This window comes from Leopardus geoffroyi, chromosome B1 (assembly GCF_018350155.1).
Source record: "Leopardus geoffroyi isolate Oge1 chromosome B1, O.geoffroyi_Oge1_pat1.0, whole genome shotgun sequence".
Classification (NCBI taxonomy): Eukaryota; Metazoa; Chordata; class Mammalia; order Carnivora; family Felidae; genus Leopardus; species Leopardus geoffroyi.
The window spans coordinates 51,223,334-51,237,244 of NC_059327.1; the positions used below are offsets into that span (position 1 = coordinate 51,223,334).

The window sequence follows — 13,911 nt, forward strand, 5'->3', positions numbered from 1 at the left end:
AAGACACAAACATCAAAATCCAGGAAGCACAGAGGACCACCATTAGATTGAACAAAACCCAACCATCAACAAGGCATATCATAGTCAAATTCACAAAATACTCAGGCAATGAAAGAATCATGAAAGCAACAAGGGAAAAAAAGTTCCTAACCTACAAGGGAAGACAGATCAGGTTTGCAGCAGATCTATCCACAGAAACTTGGCAGGCCAGAAAGGAGTGGCAGGATATATTCGGTGTGCTGAATCAGAAAAATATGCAGCCACGAATTCTTTATCCAGCAAGGATGTCATTCAAAATAGAAGGAGAGATAAAAAGTTTCCCAGACGAACAAAAATTAAAGGAGTTTGTGACCACTAAACCATCCCTACAAGAAATTTTAAGGGGGACTCTCTGAGGGGAGAAAAGATTGAAAATTATATATATATATATATGCAACAAGTATTAGAAAGGACCAGAGAACACCACCAAAAACTCCAACTCTAAAGCATCATAATGGCAATAAGTTCGTACCTTTCAGTACTCACTCTAAACATCAGTGGACTCAATGCTCCACTCAAAAGACATAGGGTAACACAATGGATAAGAAACAAGACCCATCTATATGCTGTTTACAAGACACCCACTTTAGACCTAAAGGCACTTTCAGATCAAAAATAAGGGAATGGAAAACCATCTACCATGCTAATGGTCAACAAAAGAAAGCCAGAGTAGCCATCCTTATATCAGACAATCTAGACTTTAAAATAATGACTGTATCAAGAGATGCAGAAAGGCATTATATGATAATCAAGGGGTATAGCCACCAAGAAGACATAACAATTGTAAACATTTATGCACCAAATGTGAAAGCACCCAAATATATAATAAATCAACTAATAACAAACATAAAGAAACTCATCGATATTAATACCATAATAGTAGGAGACTTCAACACCCCACTCACAGCAATGGACAGATCATCTAATCAAAAAATCAACAAGGAAACAATGGCTTGGAATGACACACTGGACCAGATGGACTTACAGATATATTCAGAATATTTCATCCTAAAACAGCAGAATATACATTCTTCTTCAGTGCACATGGAATGTTCTCCAGAATAGATCATATACTGGGACACAAAACAGCCCTAAGTAAGTACAAGAAGATCAAGATTATACCATGCATGTTTTCAGACCACAACACTATGAAACTTGAAATCAACTACAAGAAAAAATTTGGAGAGGTAAAAAATACTTGGAGACTGAAGAACATCCTATTAAAGAATGAATGGGGTAACCAAGCAGTTAAAGAGAAAATTAAAAAGTATATGGAAACCAATGAAAATGATAACACAGCCAAAACCTCTGGGACACAGCAAAGGCGGTCATAAGAGGAAAGTATATAGCAATTTAGGCCTTCCTAAAGAAGGAAGAAAGATCTCAGATACACAACCTAACCTTATGCCTTAAAGAGGTAGAAAAAGAACAGCAAATAAAACCCAGACCAGGAGAAGACAGGAAACAATAAAGATTAGAGCAGAAATTAATGCTATTGAAACAAACAAACAAAAAAAATGTAGACCAGATCAATGAAACCAGAAGCTGGTTCTTTGAAAGAATTAACAAAATTGATAAACCACTAGCCAGTTTGATCAAAAAGAAAAAGCAAAGGACCAAAATAAATAAATCAAGAATGAAAGAGGAAAGATCACAACCAACACAGCAGAAATAAAAACAATAATAAGAGAACGTTATGAGCAATTATATGCCAGTAAAATGGGCAATCCGGAAGAAATGGAAAAATTCCTAGATACATATACACTACAAAACTGAAACAGGAAGAAATAGAAAATTTGAACAGACCCATAACCAGTAAGGAAATTGAATTCATAATCAAAAATCTGCCAAAAAACAAGAGTCCAGGGCCAGATGGCTTTCCAGGGGAATTCTACCTAACATTTAAGGAAGAGGTAACACCTATTCTCTTGAAGGTGTTCCAAACAATAGAAATGGAAGGAAAACTTCCAAACTCTTTCTATGAAGTCAGCATTACCTTGGTTCCAAAACCAGACAGAGATTCCACTACAAAGGAGAACTATAGACCAATTTCCTTAATGAACATGGATGCAAAAATCCTCAACAAGATATTAGCCAACCAGATCCAACAATACATTAAAAAAATTATTCACCATGACCAAGCAGGATTTATACCTGGGATGCAGGGCTGGTTCAATAGCTGCAAAGCAATTAACATGATTCATCACATCAATAATAGAAAGGACAAGAACCATATGATCCTCTCCAAATATGCAGAGAAAGCATTTGACAAAATACAGCATTGTTTCTTGATAAAAACCCTCAAGAAAGTAGGGGTAGAAGGAGCATACCTCAAGATCGAAAAGCCATATATGAACGACCCAACGCTAATATCCTCAATGGGGAAAAACTGAGAGCTTTCCCCCTAAAGTCAGGAACAAGACAGGGATGTCTACCCTCACCACTGTTATTCAACATAGTATTGGAAGTTTTAGCCTCTGCAACCAGACAACACAAAGAAATAAAAGGCATACAGATTGGCCAGGAGGAGGTCAAACTTTCACTCTTCGCAGATGACATGATACTCTAAAGATGCCACCAAAAAACTGCTAGAATTGATTCATGAATTCAGCAAAGTTGCAGGATATAAAATTAATGCACAGAAATCGGTTGCATTCCTATACACCAACAATGAAGTGACAGAAAGAGAAATCAAGGAATCGATCCCAGTTACAGTTGCACAAAAAAGTCATAAAATACCTAGGAATAAGTCTAACCAAAGAGGTGAAAAATCTATACAGTGAAAACTATAGAAAGCTTATGAAAGAAACTGAAGAAGACACAAAAAAATGGAAAAAGATTCCATGCTCCTGGATAGGAAGAACAAATATTGTTTAAATGTTGATACTACCCAAAGCAATCTATGTATTCAATGCCATCCCTATCAAAATAACACCAGCATTCTTCACAGAGCTAGAACAAATAATCTTAAAATTGGTATGGAACCAGAAAAGACCCCAAATAGCCAAAGCAATCTTGAAAAAGAAAACCAAAGCAGGAGGCATCACAATCCCAGACATCAAGCTATACTACAAAGCTGTAATCATCAAGACAGTATGGTACTGGCACAAGAACAGACACTCAGATCAATGGAACAGAATAGAAAACCCAGAAATGGACCCACAAATGTACGGACAACTAATCAACGCAGAAGAATGAACCTGGACCATTTTCTTACACCATACACAAAAATAAATTCAAAATGGATGAAAGACCTCAATGTAAGACAGGAAGCCATCAAAATCCTCAAGGAGAAAGCAGGCAAAAACCTCTTTGATCTTGCCCTCAGCAACTTCTTACTCAACACGTCTCCAGAAGCAAGGGAAACAAAAGCAAAAATGAACTACTGGGACCTCACCAAAATAAAAAGCTTCTGCACAGCGAAGGAAACAATCAGCAAAACTAAAAGGCAACTGACAGAATGGGAGAAGATATTTGCAAACGACATATCAGATAATGGGTCTGTATCCAAAATCTATAAAGATCTTATCAAACTCAATACCCAAAAAACAAATAATCCAGTGAAGAAATGGACAAAAGACATGAATAGACACTTCTCCAAGGAAGACATCCAGATGGCCAACCAACACATGAAAAAATGCTCAACATCACTCATCATCAGGGAAATACAAATCAAAACCACCATGAGATACCACCTTACACCTGTCAGAATGGCTAACATTAAGAACTCAAGCAGCAACAGATGTTGGGGAGGATGCGGAGAAAGAGGATCTCTTGCACTGTTGGTGGCAATGCAAGCTGCTGCAGCCAGTCTGGAAAACAGTATGGGGTTTCCTCAAAAAACTAAAAATAGAACTACCTTACCACCCAGCAATTGCACTACTAGGCATTTACCCAAGGGATACAAGTGTGCTGTTTTGAAGGGGCACATGCACCCCCCTGTTTATAGCAGCACTATCAACAATAGCCAAAGTATGGAAAGAGCCCAAATGTCCATCAATGGATGAATGAATAAAGAAGATGTGATATATATATACAATGGAGTATTACTTGGCAATCAAAAAGAATGAAATCTTGCCATTTGCAACTATGTGGATGGAATTGGAGGGTATTATGCTAAGTGAAATTAGTCAGAGAAAGACAAATATCATCTGACTTCATTCATATGAGGACTTTAAGAGACAAAACAGATGAACATAAGGGAAGGGAAACAAAAATAGTATAAAAATAGGGAGGGGGCAAAACAGAAGAGACTCATAAATATGGAGAACAAACTGAGGGTTACAGGAGGGGTTGTAGGAGGGGGATGGGCTAAATGGGTAAGGGGCACTAAGGAATCTACTCCTGAAATCATTGTTGCTCTATATGCTAACTAATTTGGATGTAAATTTTAAAAAATTAAAAATAAAATAAAATAAATGTTTTTGCAGAATTGAGGTGCTTGGGTGGCTCAATAAGCTGAGCGTCTGACTCTTGATTTCTGCCAGGTCATAGTCCCAGGATCATGGGATTAAGCCCTGTGTTGGGCTCTGCACTGAGCATGGAGCCCGCTTGCTTAAGATTCTCTCTCTCTCTCTCTCTCTCCCTCCCTCCCTCCCTCTCTCTCTCTGTCTCTCTTCCCCTCTCCCCTCCCCACGCATACTCTCTCTCTAAAATAAAAAATTATAATAAAAATAAAATAAAAACAAAAATTTTAAAAGAATGACTCAGAGAACTTCTTAATGAATATGCCCTGAACCTTACCCCTAGAGCTCCTAATTTTGTAAACCTGAGATAAAGTCCAGGAATCTGCATTTTTACCAGACATCCAGGTTAATTCTAGTGGGTATCTGAAACACTGTCCTAATATATAAGCAGCAAAATTGAGAGTAACCTTATAGATGCAAACCCCAAAGACCTTCCAGGGAAAGCATAATAGCCTGAGAAGACTAAAAACAGAACAGGGAAGTATCTCTCAATGGCATGACAGAGAAGATCTCACAAGTCCCTCCATCTGTAGGATAAAGGGCATCAATAAGTGTGGTGTTTTAGTATTATAAGGGCATTTCAGATTCCTTCTTTTTTATCATTTAATATTTGGTGTGAGTTACATTTTGTTGAACTCCAAAGAGAACTAGCCTATATTATGTTTTTCTCAGCAGCTCTAAGAGATGACACTTTATCAATGTGATGATTTCGTCTGTCAACTTGGGTACCTTATAGTACCTAGTTGTTTGGTAAAGCACAAGTCTAGATGTTGATGTGGAGGTTTTTGGTTTTTTTAAGATATGATTAACATTGAAATCAGTAGACTTTGAGTAAAACAGATTACCTTACATAATGTGGATGGGACTCATCTAATCAGTTAAGAGAAAATACTTAGGTCCCCTGAGGAGAAAGGAATTATTCCTTCAGACTTTCCTCAGACTCCTGACTGCAGCATCAATCTTTCCCTGGGCCTCCAGTCTTCTGGTCTCTCATACAGAGTTCAGACTTACCAGCCCCCATAATTGCATGTGCCAATTTATTCTATTCTATTCTATTCTATTCTATTCTATTCTATTCTATTCTATTCACTTATTTGAGAGAGAGAGAGAGAGAGAGAGCAGGGGAGAGGGGCAGGGGAGGAGGAAGAGAGGAGAGAGACAGAGTGAGATAGAGAGAGAATCTTAAGTAGGCTCCACATGTAGCACAGAGCCTGATATGGGCTCAATCCCACTACACTGGGATACTGACCTGAGATATAATCAAGGGATGGATGCCCAACCAACTGAGCCAAACAGGTGTCCCCCAATATCTTTCTTTTTTTTAAATGTTTATTTATTTTTTAGAGAGAGAGAGACAGAGTGTGAGGGGGAAGGGGCAGAGAGAGAGGGAGACACAGAATCTGAAGCAGGCTCCAGGCTCTGTGCTGACAGAGCCTGAAGCGGGGCTTGAACTCACAAGTGGTACCCAGGGCTCGAACTCACATGCCTGCGATCATGACCTGAGCCGAAGTCGCATGCTTAACCAACTGAGCCACCCAGGCGCTCTCCCCCCACCCAATTTCTTAAATAAAACTCTAGCTTTCTCCCTCCCCTGCCCTACACACATTTTTTTTCTATTTTTCTGGAGAACTCTTAGTAAAATAATAATATCCCATGAAACTAATCACTATGAGACCCTCTAAAATATTTTTAAATTTGGATGTGGCCATATGATTGTGACTCATACACATTTGAACACATGAACTTTACATCATTTACATCCTTCTATCTTTCCAGAGCCTGATACACGTTCAGTATTCACAAGGTATCTGAATGAACTAATGTGTTTCTCTTTATGGACTCCAGTGGGACTGCATGTGGTTGATTGTTTTCTTTGCATCTGCTAATTCTGATCATGTCTATGCCAGGTAGACTTAACCAAGGAAGGACCTAGAAAAGACCCTATTACTCGTCCCTGATTTCACTTTATAGCCCTGATCTTTAAACATTGTCTCACAATTTTCTAAAAACAAATTCTTATACTTTGTATTATAATCTGGCCACACAAGCTATTCTGTTTCCTCTGACTTTCTTGCCTTGAATTTTTATCCTTTCTCATTTTATGAGTAATGACTTTGGCTACTCAAGAGTGGCCCTTATTCAGTTATCCATGTCTATGGAAAGGGAAGATTTTGCTGATTCCTCCAAGCCACTTCATTATGCTAACTTTTTATTTGGATATATTAAGGGGAGGGAAAGAAAGGTGTGGTCTTTAAGTCCCAAGTTATAATCATCCCACTTTCAACTCCAAACAGGACAAGAAACCCCTGATCATAACTCTACCATAGACCTTCCTTCATAAATGGCCCAGTAGATGAAAGCATTTGTACCTCAGATGGGGAGCTCTCTGTGTTGGGGGGTCTATGTAAAGCACTGAGCTGACAGAATTAAAGCTGGTCATTAGCTAGGTTATATTGTGTTCCATAAGAGAAGTAAAAGAAGTTACTTAACAACACAAAATGTTGGGGTGATGAAAGACCTCTTTTTAGTGTTGTATTTGGTCTTTATTCATTAGATTTGTGATATTTGGGAGAACTGAATCCATGTCTAACTTCCAGGGTCTAGCATAGAAGCTAACTCATAGTCTATGCTCCATTGATGCTTGTGTAAAGATGGGAGGGAAGAAAGGAGGAGGAGAAGTGAGGGTGGGTCTAAAGCTTAGTGATTTCATTTATCACCAGTAAATATGGTCACAAGCAACATTTGAGAACCCAAACCCAACAGTAAGGGATACTGTGGAACATGAGGCAGAGAGCTTCTCCAGGCTCCTGAGATGGTGTAGGCTTTTCTCTCCTTTTCTGTCTCTTCCTGGATCCATGGAATAAATTGAGCCACAGACACAAACATACCAGGCCTCCCCCTGAAGCCAGATCTTATGCCCCAACTGAAGACACCCACTTGGAAGAGCCTCTGGGTTCCATGGATAGTACAGACCATAGGTGCCCCACTGTCTCCCTGAGAATGAGAGAATGAAGAAGGTACAGTCTGCAAGGAATCAACAGTAGCTCTAGCACGAGGGCAGGATAAGAGGGTCCTAGTGGCATGGGTTAGGGGCTTCACTCCTGGGCTTTCTCCTGAGAACCTAGAAAGTGGAGGGGCATATGGAGGATGGGGCTGAGGTAGGGGCCAAGTACCTGGCAATTGCCTTTGGTGCCTGGTTCCTTCCAAGCACAAACCATGTTCCTGGAGAGCTGATCTACCCTCTTGCTGCATTCTCTCCAGCTAATCTGCAGCACTCTCATCTTCTGCAGGTACATGTTTAAGTTGTCATGTTGGTCTGGGAAATGAGGAAGCTAGTGTGAGAATGAGTGCCAAATCAACCACTGAAGGTGACAAGCCTATGAATGATCAGGGTTGAAGTCATGGAATGATGCAAACACTTAGCAAATCACAGTGTAGGAAGGCCTTAAAGGTGACCTAATGGAATGCTCCACTCAATCCAATAAGTGAATTCTTCATTTATGCTTATATTTATTCCTTTTGGGAAACTCATTTCCTCTGGAACAGCCTACTAACCCCCCTAGCACCAGCTCCTGCCATAAAAACATAGGATGAGTTTTCTCCATGCCCCGCCCCACCATCTCCCCACAGCCATGCTTGGTTCTTGTGCAGAGATTCAGAATAGCCCAGTTTCTTAGTGTTGTCCAATGTCTCTGCCAGGCCAGTGGAGGAACCAGGAAAATGACACACCTGTAAGAGCCAACTTGTGGAAGGTAAACAACTAATTCTAGAGGAACTTCTGGTCTTCTCCCCATCCTACTTCCACCCTCCCAGAGTTTCTCCCTGTTTGGCCAGCCTTGTGACCTGGGAAAGGAGTGGAGTCATTGATGACAAAGATTGGTTCGGGAATCACTGGCTCAGTTAGCTCAGGATGATGGTCAACATGGACTTCATCAAATGATAAACATATGGGGAAGTGCACATTGTAAAATAGTCCATGGAGGAAGAATCCAAACTGGCTTTCTAAAGGCCTCTGAGCTCCAAAAAATGATCACTCTCATGTTTTGAGATTCTTCTATATTCCAGGGTTTCATTAGGGACCTTACAAGTACAATTGCATCTAATTTAATCCACATAATGGATTTGAGGGTGACATTGCTGTCATTATACAGATGAGAAAAGGTAAAGGTGAGTAAGGTGAAGGAGCCAGCTAGCTCAAGATCGCAAAGTTAGAGTAGTGAGGCCAAAATCTTCCAGAGCAACATGCTTTCTAGCCCAGGGAAGCCTAAATGTAAGCTTTCTATGGACTTTTAAGGGAAGGTGCATACCATATTCATAAGCTGTCACCCACTCTGCCATCCAACATCTGTCCCAGATCCTTTCCTTCTTCTGCAGGCAGATGGGCATTTTGAAGTTAGTGAATTTTACTGGTGTGGCAAGCAGGAGCAGGGAGAGATCACTGTCAAGGTGGGGTGGTTTATAATCTTTGTGAATAATTATCTTCTGCACTTGCTTTCTCTCCAAGCGGACGTCGCTGAATATTCTGGTTCCCATGACCACAGTAACATTTCCCAATGCCATTTCTAACCTAAAAAATGAATATAATAACTCCAAACTGTAATAATACTTACACTGTATTTCACACTTGTAGACAAATTTATCAACAGTACAATTTACAACTGAATACTGAAAAATCCAAAGCAGTGGATGTGCAGTGGCCTAGAGAGTGGCTAGAGACAAGAGTGGCAGAAGTCAGCAGCCCAGACTCTGAGCTAGTGAATAATCAGCCCAGGGAAATTTCCTGACTCAAGGAAATGGAATGGATCCATCCAAGATAATAGAATGTGAATTCCTTGACAACAAAGAGTTTGACTGTCTTGTTTACCACTATATCACCAGCACTTGGACTAGCACAATGGTAGGTGTTCATGAGTGTGTGTACAATGAACAAATACAGTGTATTGTCTACACATGTGGCAGACAGAAGGGAAGACTTGTACTTATTTTCCATTACTGGGTGCATAGCTACAACTAGAAGTCAACCTTTGGATATGGCTCACTTAGAAGGAGAAAGTGGGTATAGAGAAGATACTTTCTGGTACAAAGCCAATGGGAACAAACTGGGTTCATAAGCCTTGTGCACTAACCCGTTAAGCTACCCGACCCAGACAAAAGGTAGAGAAGATTTGATGTAAATTAAGACAACGCTTCAGAAACTTACAGGGTTCTTGGGAAGCAATGTGCGGCTGTCAAAACCCACCACTGATGTATGATTGAGCCTCCACAGAGGTGTTTCCGTGAGATCTGGATACTCACTTGCCATGGGAACTCACCTTCCTGGACTTCAAACAATTCATGGAATCGTAACAATGATGAGTTTGAAAAGGCAGGTCGGTGGCCACATTGAACTTTGTCTGAAAGAGAAATGGAAGAGCCATTTGTACATAATGAGCACTGAGAAATCCTTTCTATCTAATATTCCCAGCATCTTCCTAGCTTAGACTAGTGCTAAAGTTGAGTGAAATAAGTAAGCAGGCACGGAGGGGACAGGTCTCAGAAAACACTAACAAAACACACCTCCAATGTCTGTCCCTCACATTCAAAAAGAGCCATGAGACCTGGAGAAGTCAGGGTGGAGATTCATTAGAACTGTTAAGGGGTTGAGGTGACAATATGAAATGGCTAAAGATATGCAGGATCCATTCAGGAGATTGCAACCATGCAGAATTGGAAAAGGAAGAGTTAATACCAAGAATTTTAAACTACAACAGAGGAATAACTACAAAGGGCCAAGAGGACTCCAAGAATACCATAAAGTTAGGGGAGAAGGAAAGGACTCAACTTGGCAGGGGAGCTCCTCCCCAAAGTTGGGGTTCAGAAATCACTAGAGAATGTGTTTGCAGCCCAAGGGAAAATAGAAGTTTTTAAGTCCCTATTGCTATTAAAGCAGGAAACACCCCTCTGAAGTACAGCTGGAGTGAGGCTGGAACGTCCCTTCTAGTAACAAGTAGGCAAGAGCAGGTGGGAACTTAGGTGTCAAGAGACTGTTCATCAGCCAGGGGTGTCAATGTCTATGTTGGAATTGCTGCTGTGAGGGGGTGTAGGAGATAGGAAGGATTGGGGGAGCTGATCAAAGAAAAAGATATGACCACAAGGTGGCAGTAGCACACACATGCTTTATTTGAACAGGTCTGCATGCAGTAGAAGCCCATTAACAGTCTGAGACCATCCAGAAGCTAAGGTATGAGAGCTACCATCCAGAAGGGGAGGAGGACAAGGGAACTCCCAGGTGAAAGAGATCAGAGAAAGAGCTTAACATCTAGGTAATATTGCTCAGCGGCACAAATGGGAGTCTCTGAGTCAGAGAGCAATGAAGGGCAGCAGTGGTGTGGGGTGTTTATAATCACAGGCTTTATCATATCTATGACTACCAGATATTGGATGCAGTTTCATGGGGTATGCAAGACAGGCAGGCTCTAAACATCTAAACTGCTTAGTTATGTTGAAAATAAATGGATGTGTAAAAAATTAAGTTTGGGACCAGCAGGCTTTGAGCTAATGGGTATCAGCTTGATATGAAGAAATAAACAATCTATGGTCTAGTAGACAAAAGCCATTTTGGGGGCCATTGATATAACAGCAGATCACTAAACAGGGGACAGGGCTCAAGCTTATAGAGGGACCCATGGCAGGAGCCAAGCACTATTGGATGTCCTTTTCCTCTAACAGTCATATTGTAGGAGCAAGGAAAAGCAAACAGAAGCATGCCAGACAGAACCAGGAAAAATCGCCTTCCTTCTGCAGTATCTTTCTAGTACTTTCTACTGAGGATAATTTTTGTTTTACAGGTTAATTAAGATATAACTGACATATAGCAGTGTGTAAGTTTAAGATGAACAGTGTGCTGATTTGATACATTTATATATTGCAAAATGATTACCACCATAGCGTTAACATCTCCACCACGTCCCATTATTACCATTTCTTTTTTGTAGTGAGAACATTTAAGAGCTCCCCTCTCAGCAACTTCCTAGTATATAATACAGTATTATTAACTATAATTACCATGTTATACATTATGTCCCCAGAATTTATTCATCTTCTAACTGGAAATATGTATCCTTTGACCAACCTTTCCCCATTTCTCTCACCCTAGGCCACTGGTAACTACAATTCTACTCTGTTTCTATGAGCTTGTTTTTTCCAGATTCCATATATAAGTGAGATCATAAAGTATTTGTCCTCCTCTTATCTGAATTATTTCACTCAGCATAATGCCTCAGGGTCCATTCATATTGTTGCAAATGGCAGTATTTCCTTATTTCTCGTGGCTGAATAATTATCCATTCATCCATTGAAAGACACTTAAGTTGTTTCCATAATTTAGATATTGTGAATAATGCTGAAATGAACATCAAAATACAGACATCTCTTTGAGATCCTGTTTTCATTTCCTTTGGATATATACCTAGAAGTGGGATTGCTGGATCATACAGCACCTCTATTTGCAATTTTTAAAGAAAACTCCATTCTGTTTTCCATAGTGGCTGCATTAATTTACATTCCTCCCAACAGTGCACAAGGGTTCCCTTTTTTCTACATCCTTGCGAATACTTGTTATCTCTTGTCTTTTTGATAAAAGCTATTCTAGCAGGTGTGAGGTGATATCTAATTGTGGTTTTGATTTGTATTCTCCTGATGATTAGTAATGTCAATGTATCTATTCATGTTTCATGTGTCTAGTTGACCATTTGTATGTCTTCTTTGGGAAAATGTTCAGTCCCTTTCTCCATTTTTTAATCGAAAAAATTTGGCTATTAAATTATATATTTATATTCTTTATATATTTTGGATATTAAGCCCTTACTGGATATTTGATTTGCAAACATTTTCTCCCATTCAGTAGGCTGTCTTTTAGTTTGTTGACTTTTGCTTTTGCTGAAGCATTTTAGTTTGCTGTGTAGTTCCTCTTATTAATGTTTCCTTTTATTGCTTGTGTTTTGGGGGTTACAACCAAAAAATTTTTGTGAAGACCAGTGTCACAGAACTTTTCCCCTTTGTTTTCTTATAGGAGTTTTATTGATGTTTAAGTCTTTAATCCATTTCAAGGGAATTTTGGTGTGTGGTATAAGGTGTTCATTCATGTAATCATCTAGTTTTCCCAGAACCATTTATTTAAGAGACTGTTTTTCCCCCACTGAGTATTCTTGGCTCCGTGTCAAATATTAGTTGACTATATATGTGACAGTTTATTTTTGGGCTGTCAATTTTTTCCCACTGGTCTTTGTGTCTGATTTTATTCACTATAGCTTTGTGTGATGTCTCCAACTTTATTCTTTCTCAGAATTGCTTTAGCTGTTCAGGGTCTTTGGTGATTCCATACAAATTTTAAGATTTTTACTATTTCTGAGAAAAATGTTGTTGGAATTTGATAGAGATTACATTGCTTCCATAGATGATTTTGAGTAGTATGGACATTTTAACAATATTAATTCTGATCCATAAAAATGGGCTATTTTTCCATTTGTTTGTGTCTTCAATTTTTTTCATCAAAGCCATAGTTTTCAGTGTAGAGATATTTCACCTTTTTGGTTAAATTTATTCCTATTTTTTGATGCTACTGTGAATGGGATTATTTTATTTCATTCTCAGATATATTGTTGTTTGTCTATGGAAATGCAACTGATTTCTGTGTGTTGATCTTGTATCCTGAAAGTTTACTGAATTCAGTGATTGGTTTTTTGGTGGAATATATGTATTTTCTATATATAAGACTACATCATCTGCAAACAAGACAATTTTACTTTTTCCTTTTTAGTTTGCAAGCCTTTTATTTTATTTTATTTTATTGCCTGATTTTTCTGGCTAAAACTTCCAGTGCCTTGTTGAGTAAGTGAGAATGGGTACCTTTGTCTTGTTCCTGGTCTTAAGAGGAAAAGCTTTCAATTTTCCTCCATACTCCATTGAGTATAATATTAGCAGTGGGTTTGTCATATATGGCCTTTATCATGTTGAGGAATGTTCCTTCCATACCCAATATGTTGAGCATTTGTATAATGAAATGATCATATGTTTTGTCAAATGCTATTTCTGCATCTATTGAGATTTTTATCTTTCATTCAATTAATGTGGTGCATCACATGTATTGATTTCTGAACCTTCCTTTCATCCCAGGGATAAATACCACTTGATCATGGTGTATCCTTTTAATGTGGTATTGATTTTGGTTTGCTAATATTTTGTTGAAAATTTGTATATCTAAATTCATCAGGGATATTGGTCAGAAGTTTTTTTTTTTGTTTTTTTTTTTTCTCTTATATCATCCTTATCTGGCTTTGGTATTAGAGTACGCTGGCCTTGTGAAATCAGTTTGGGAATATAATGAAATAATACAACTAGAGTTTTAAATAATTTTTTTCAGATGAAA

At 38.9% G+C, this 13,911-nt stretch overlaps 1 protein-coding gene across 6 annotated transcripts in view; it reads right to left on the bottom strand.

Annotated features, from left to right (window-relative positions):
• LOC123589567 (serine protease-like protein 51) overlaps nucleotides 1-13,911 on the bottom strand; it is a 67,865-nt gene that overhangs the window by 20,061 nt on the left and 33,893 nt on the right. For 3 of the 6 annotated variants that reach the window (XM_045461851.1, XM_045461843.1, XM_045461862.1), the window contains 4 exons: nucleotides 9,706-9,898; nucleotides 8,813-9,072; nucleotides 7,679-7,821; nucleotides 7,190-7,499 (listed from right to left, as the gene is read on the bottom strand). In XM_045461851.1, the coding sequence (XP_045317807.1) occupies nucleotides 7,212-7,499; nucleotides 7,679-7,821; nucleotides 8,813-9,072; nucleotides 9,706-9,898 (884 nt within the window). In that variant the 3' untranslated portion in view covers nucleotides 7,190-7,211. Of the gene's footprint in view, nucleotides 1-7,189; nucleotides 7,500-7,678; nucleotides 7,822-8,812; nucleotides 9,073-9,705; nucleotides 9,899-13,911 lie in introns of those variants that run through there. The other 3 variants (XR_006708401.1, XR_006708399.1, XM_045461880.1) reach the window with 1 other exon arrangement.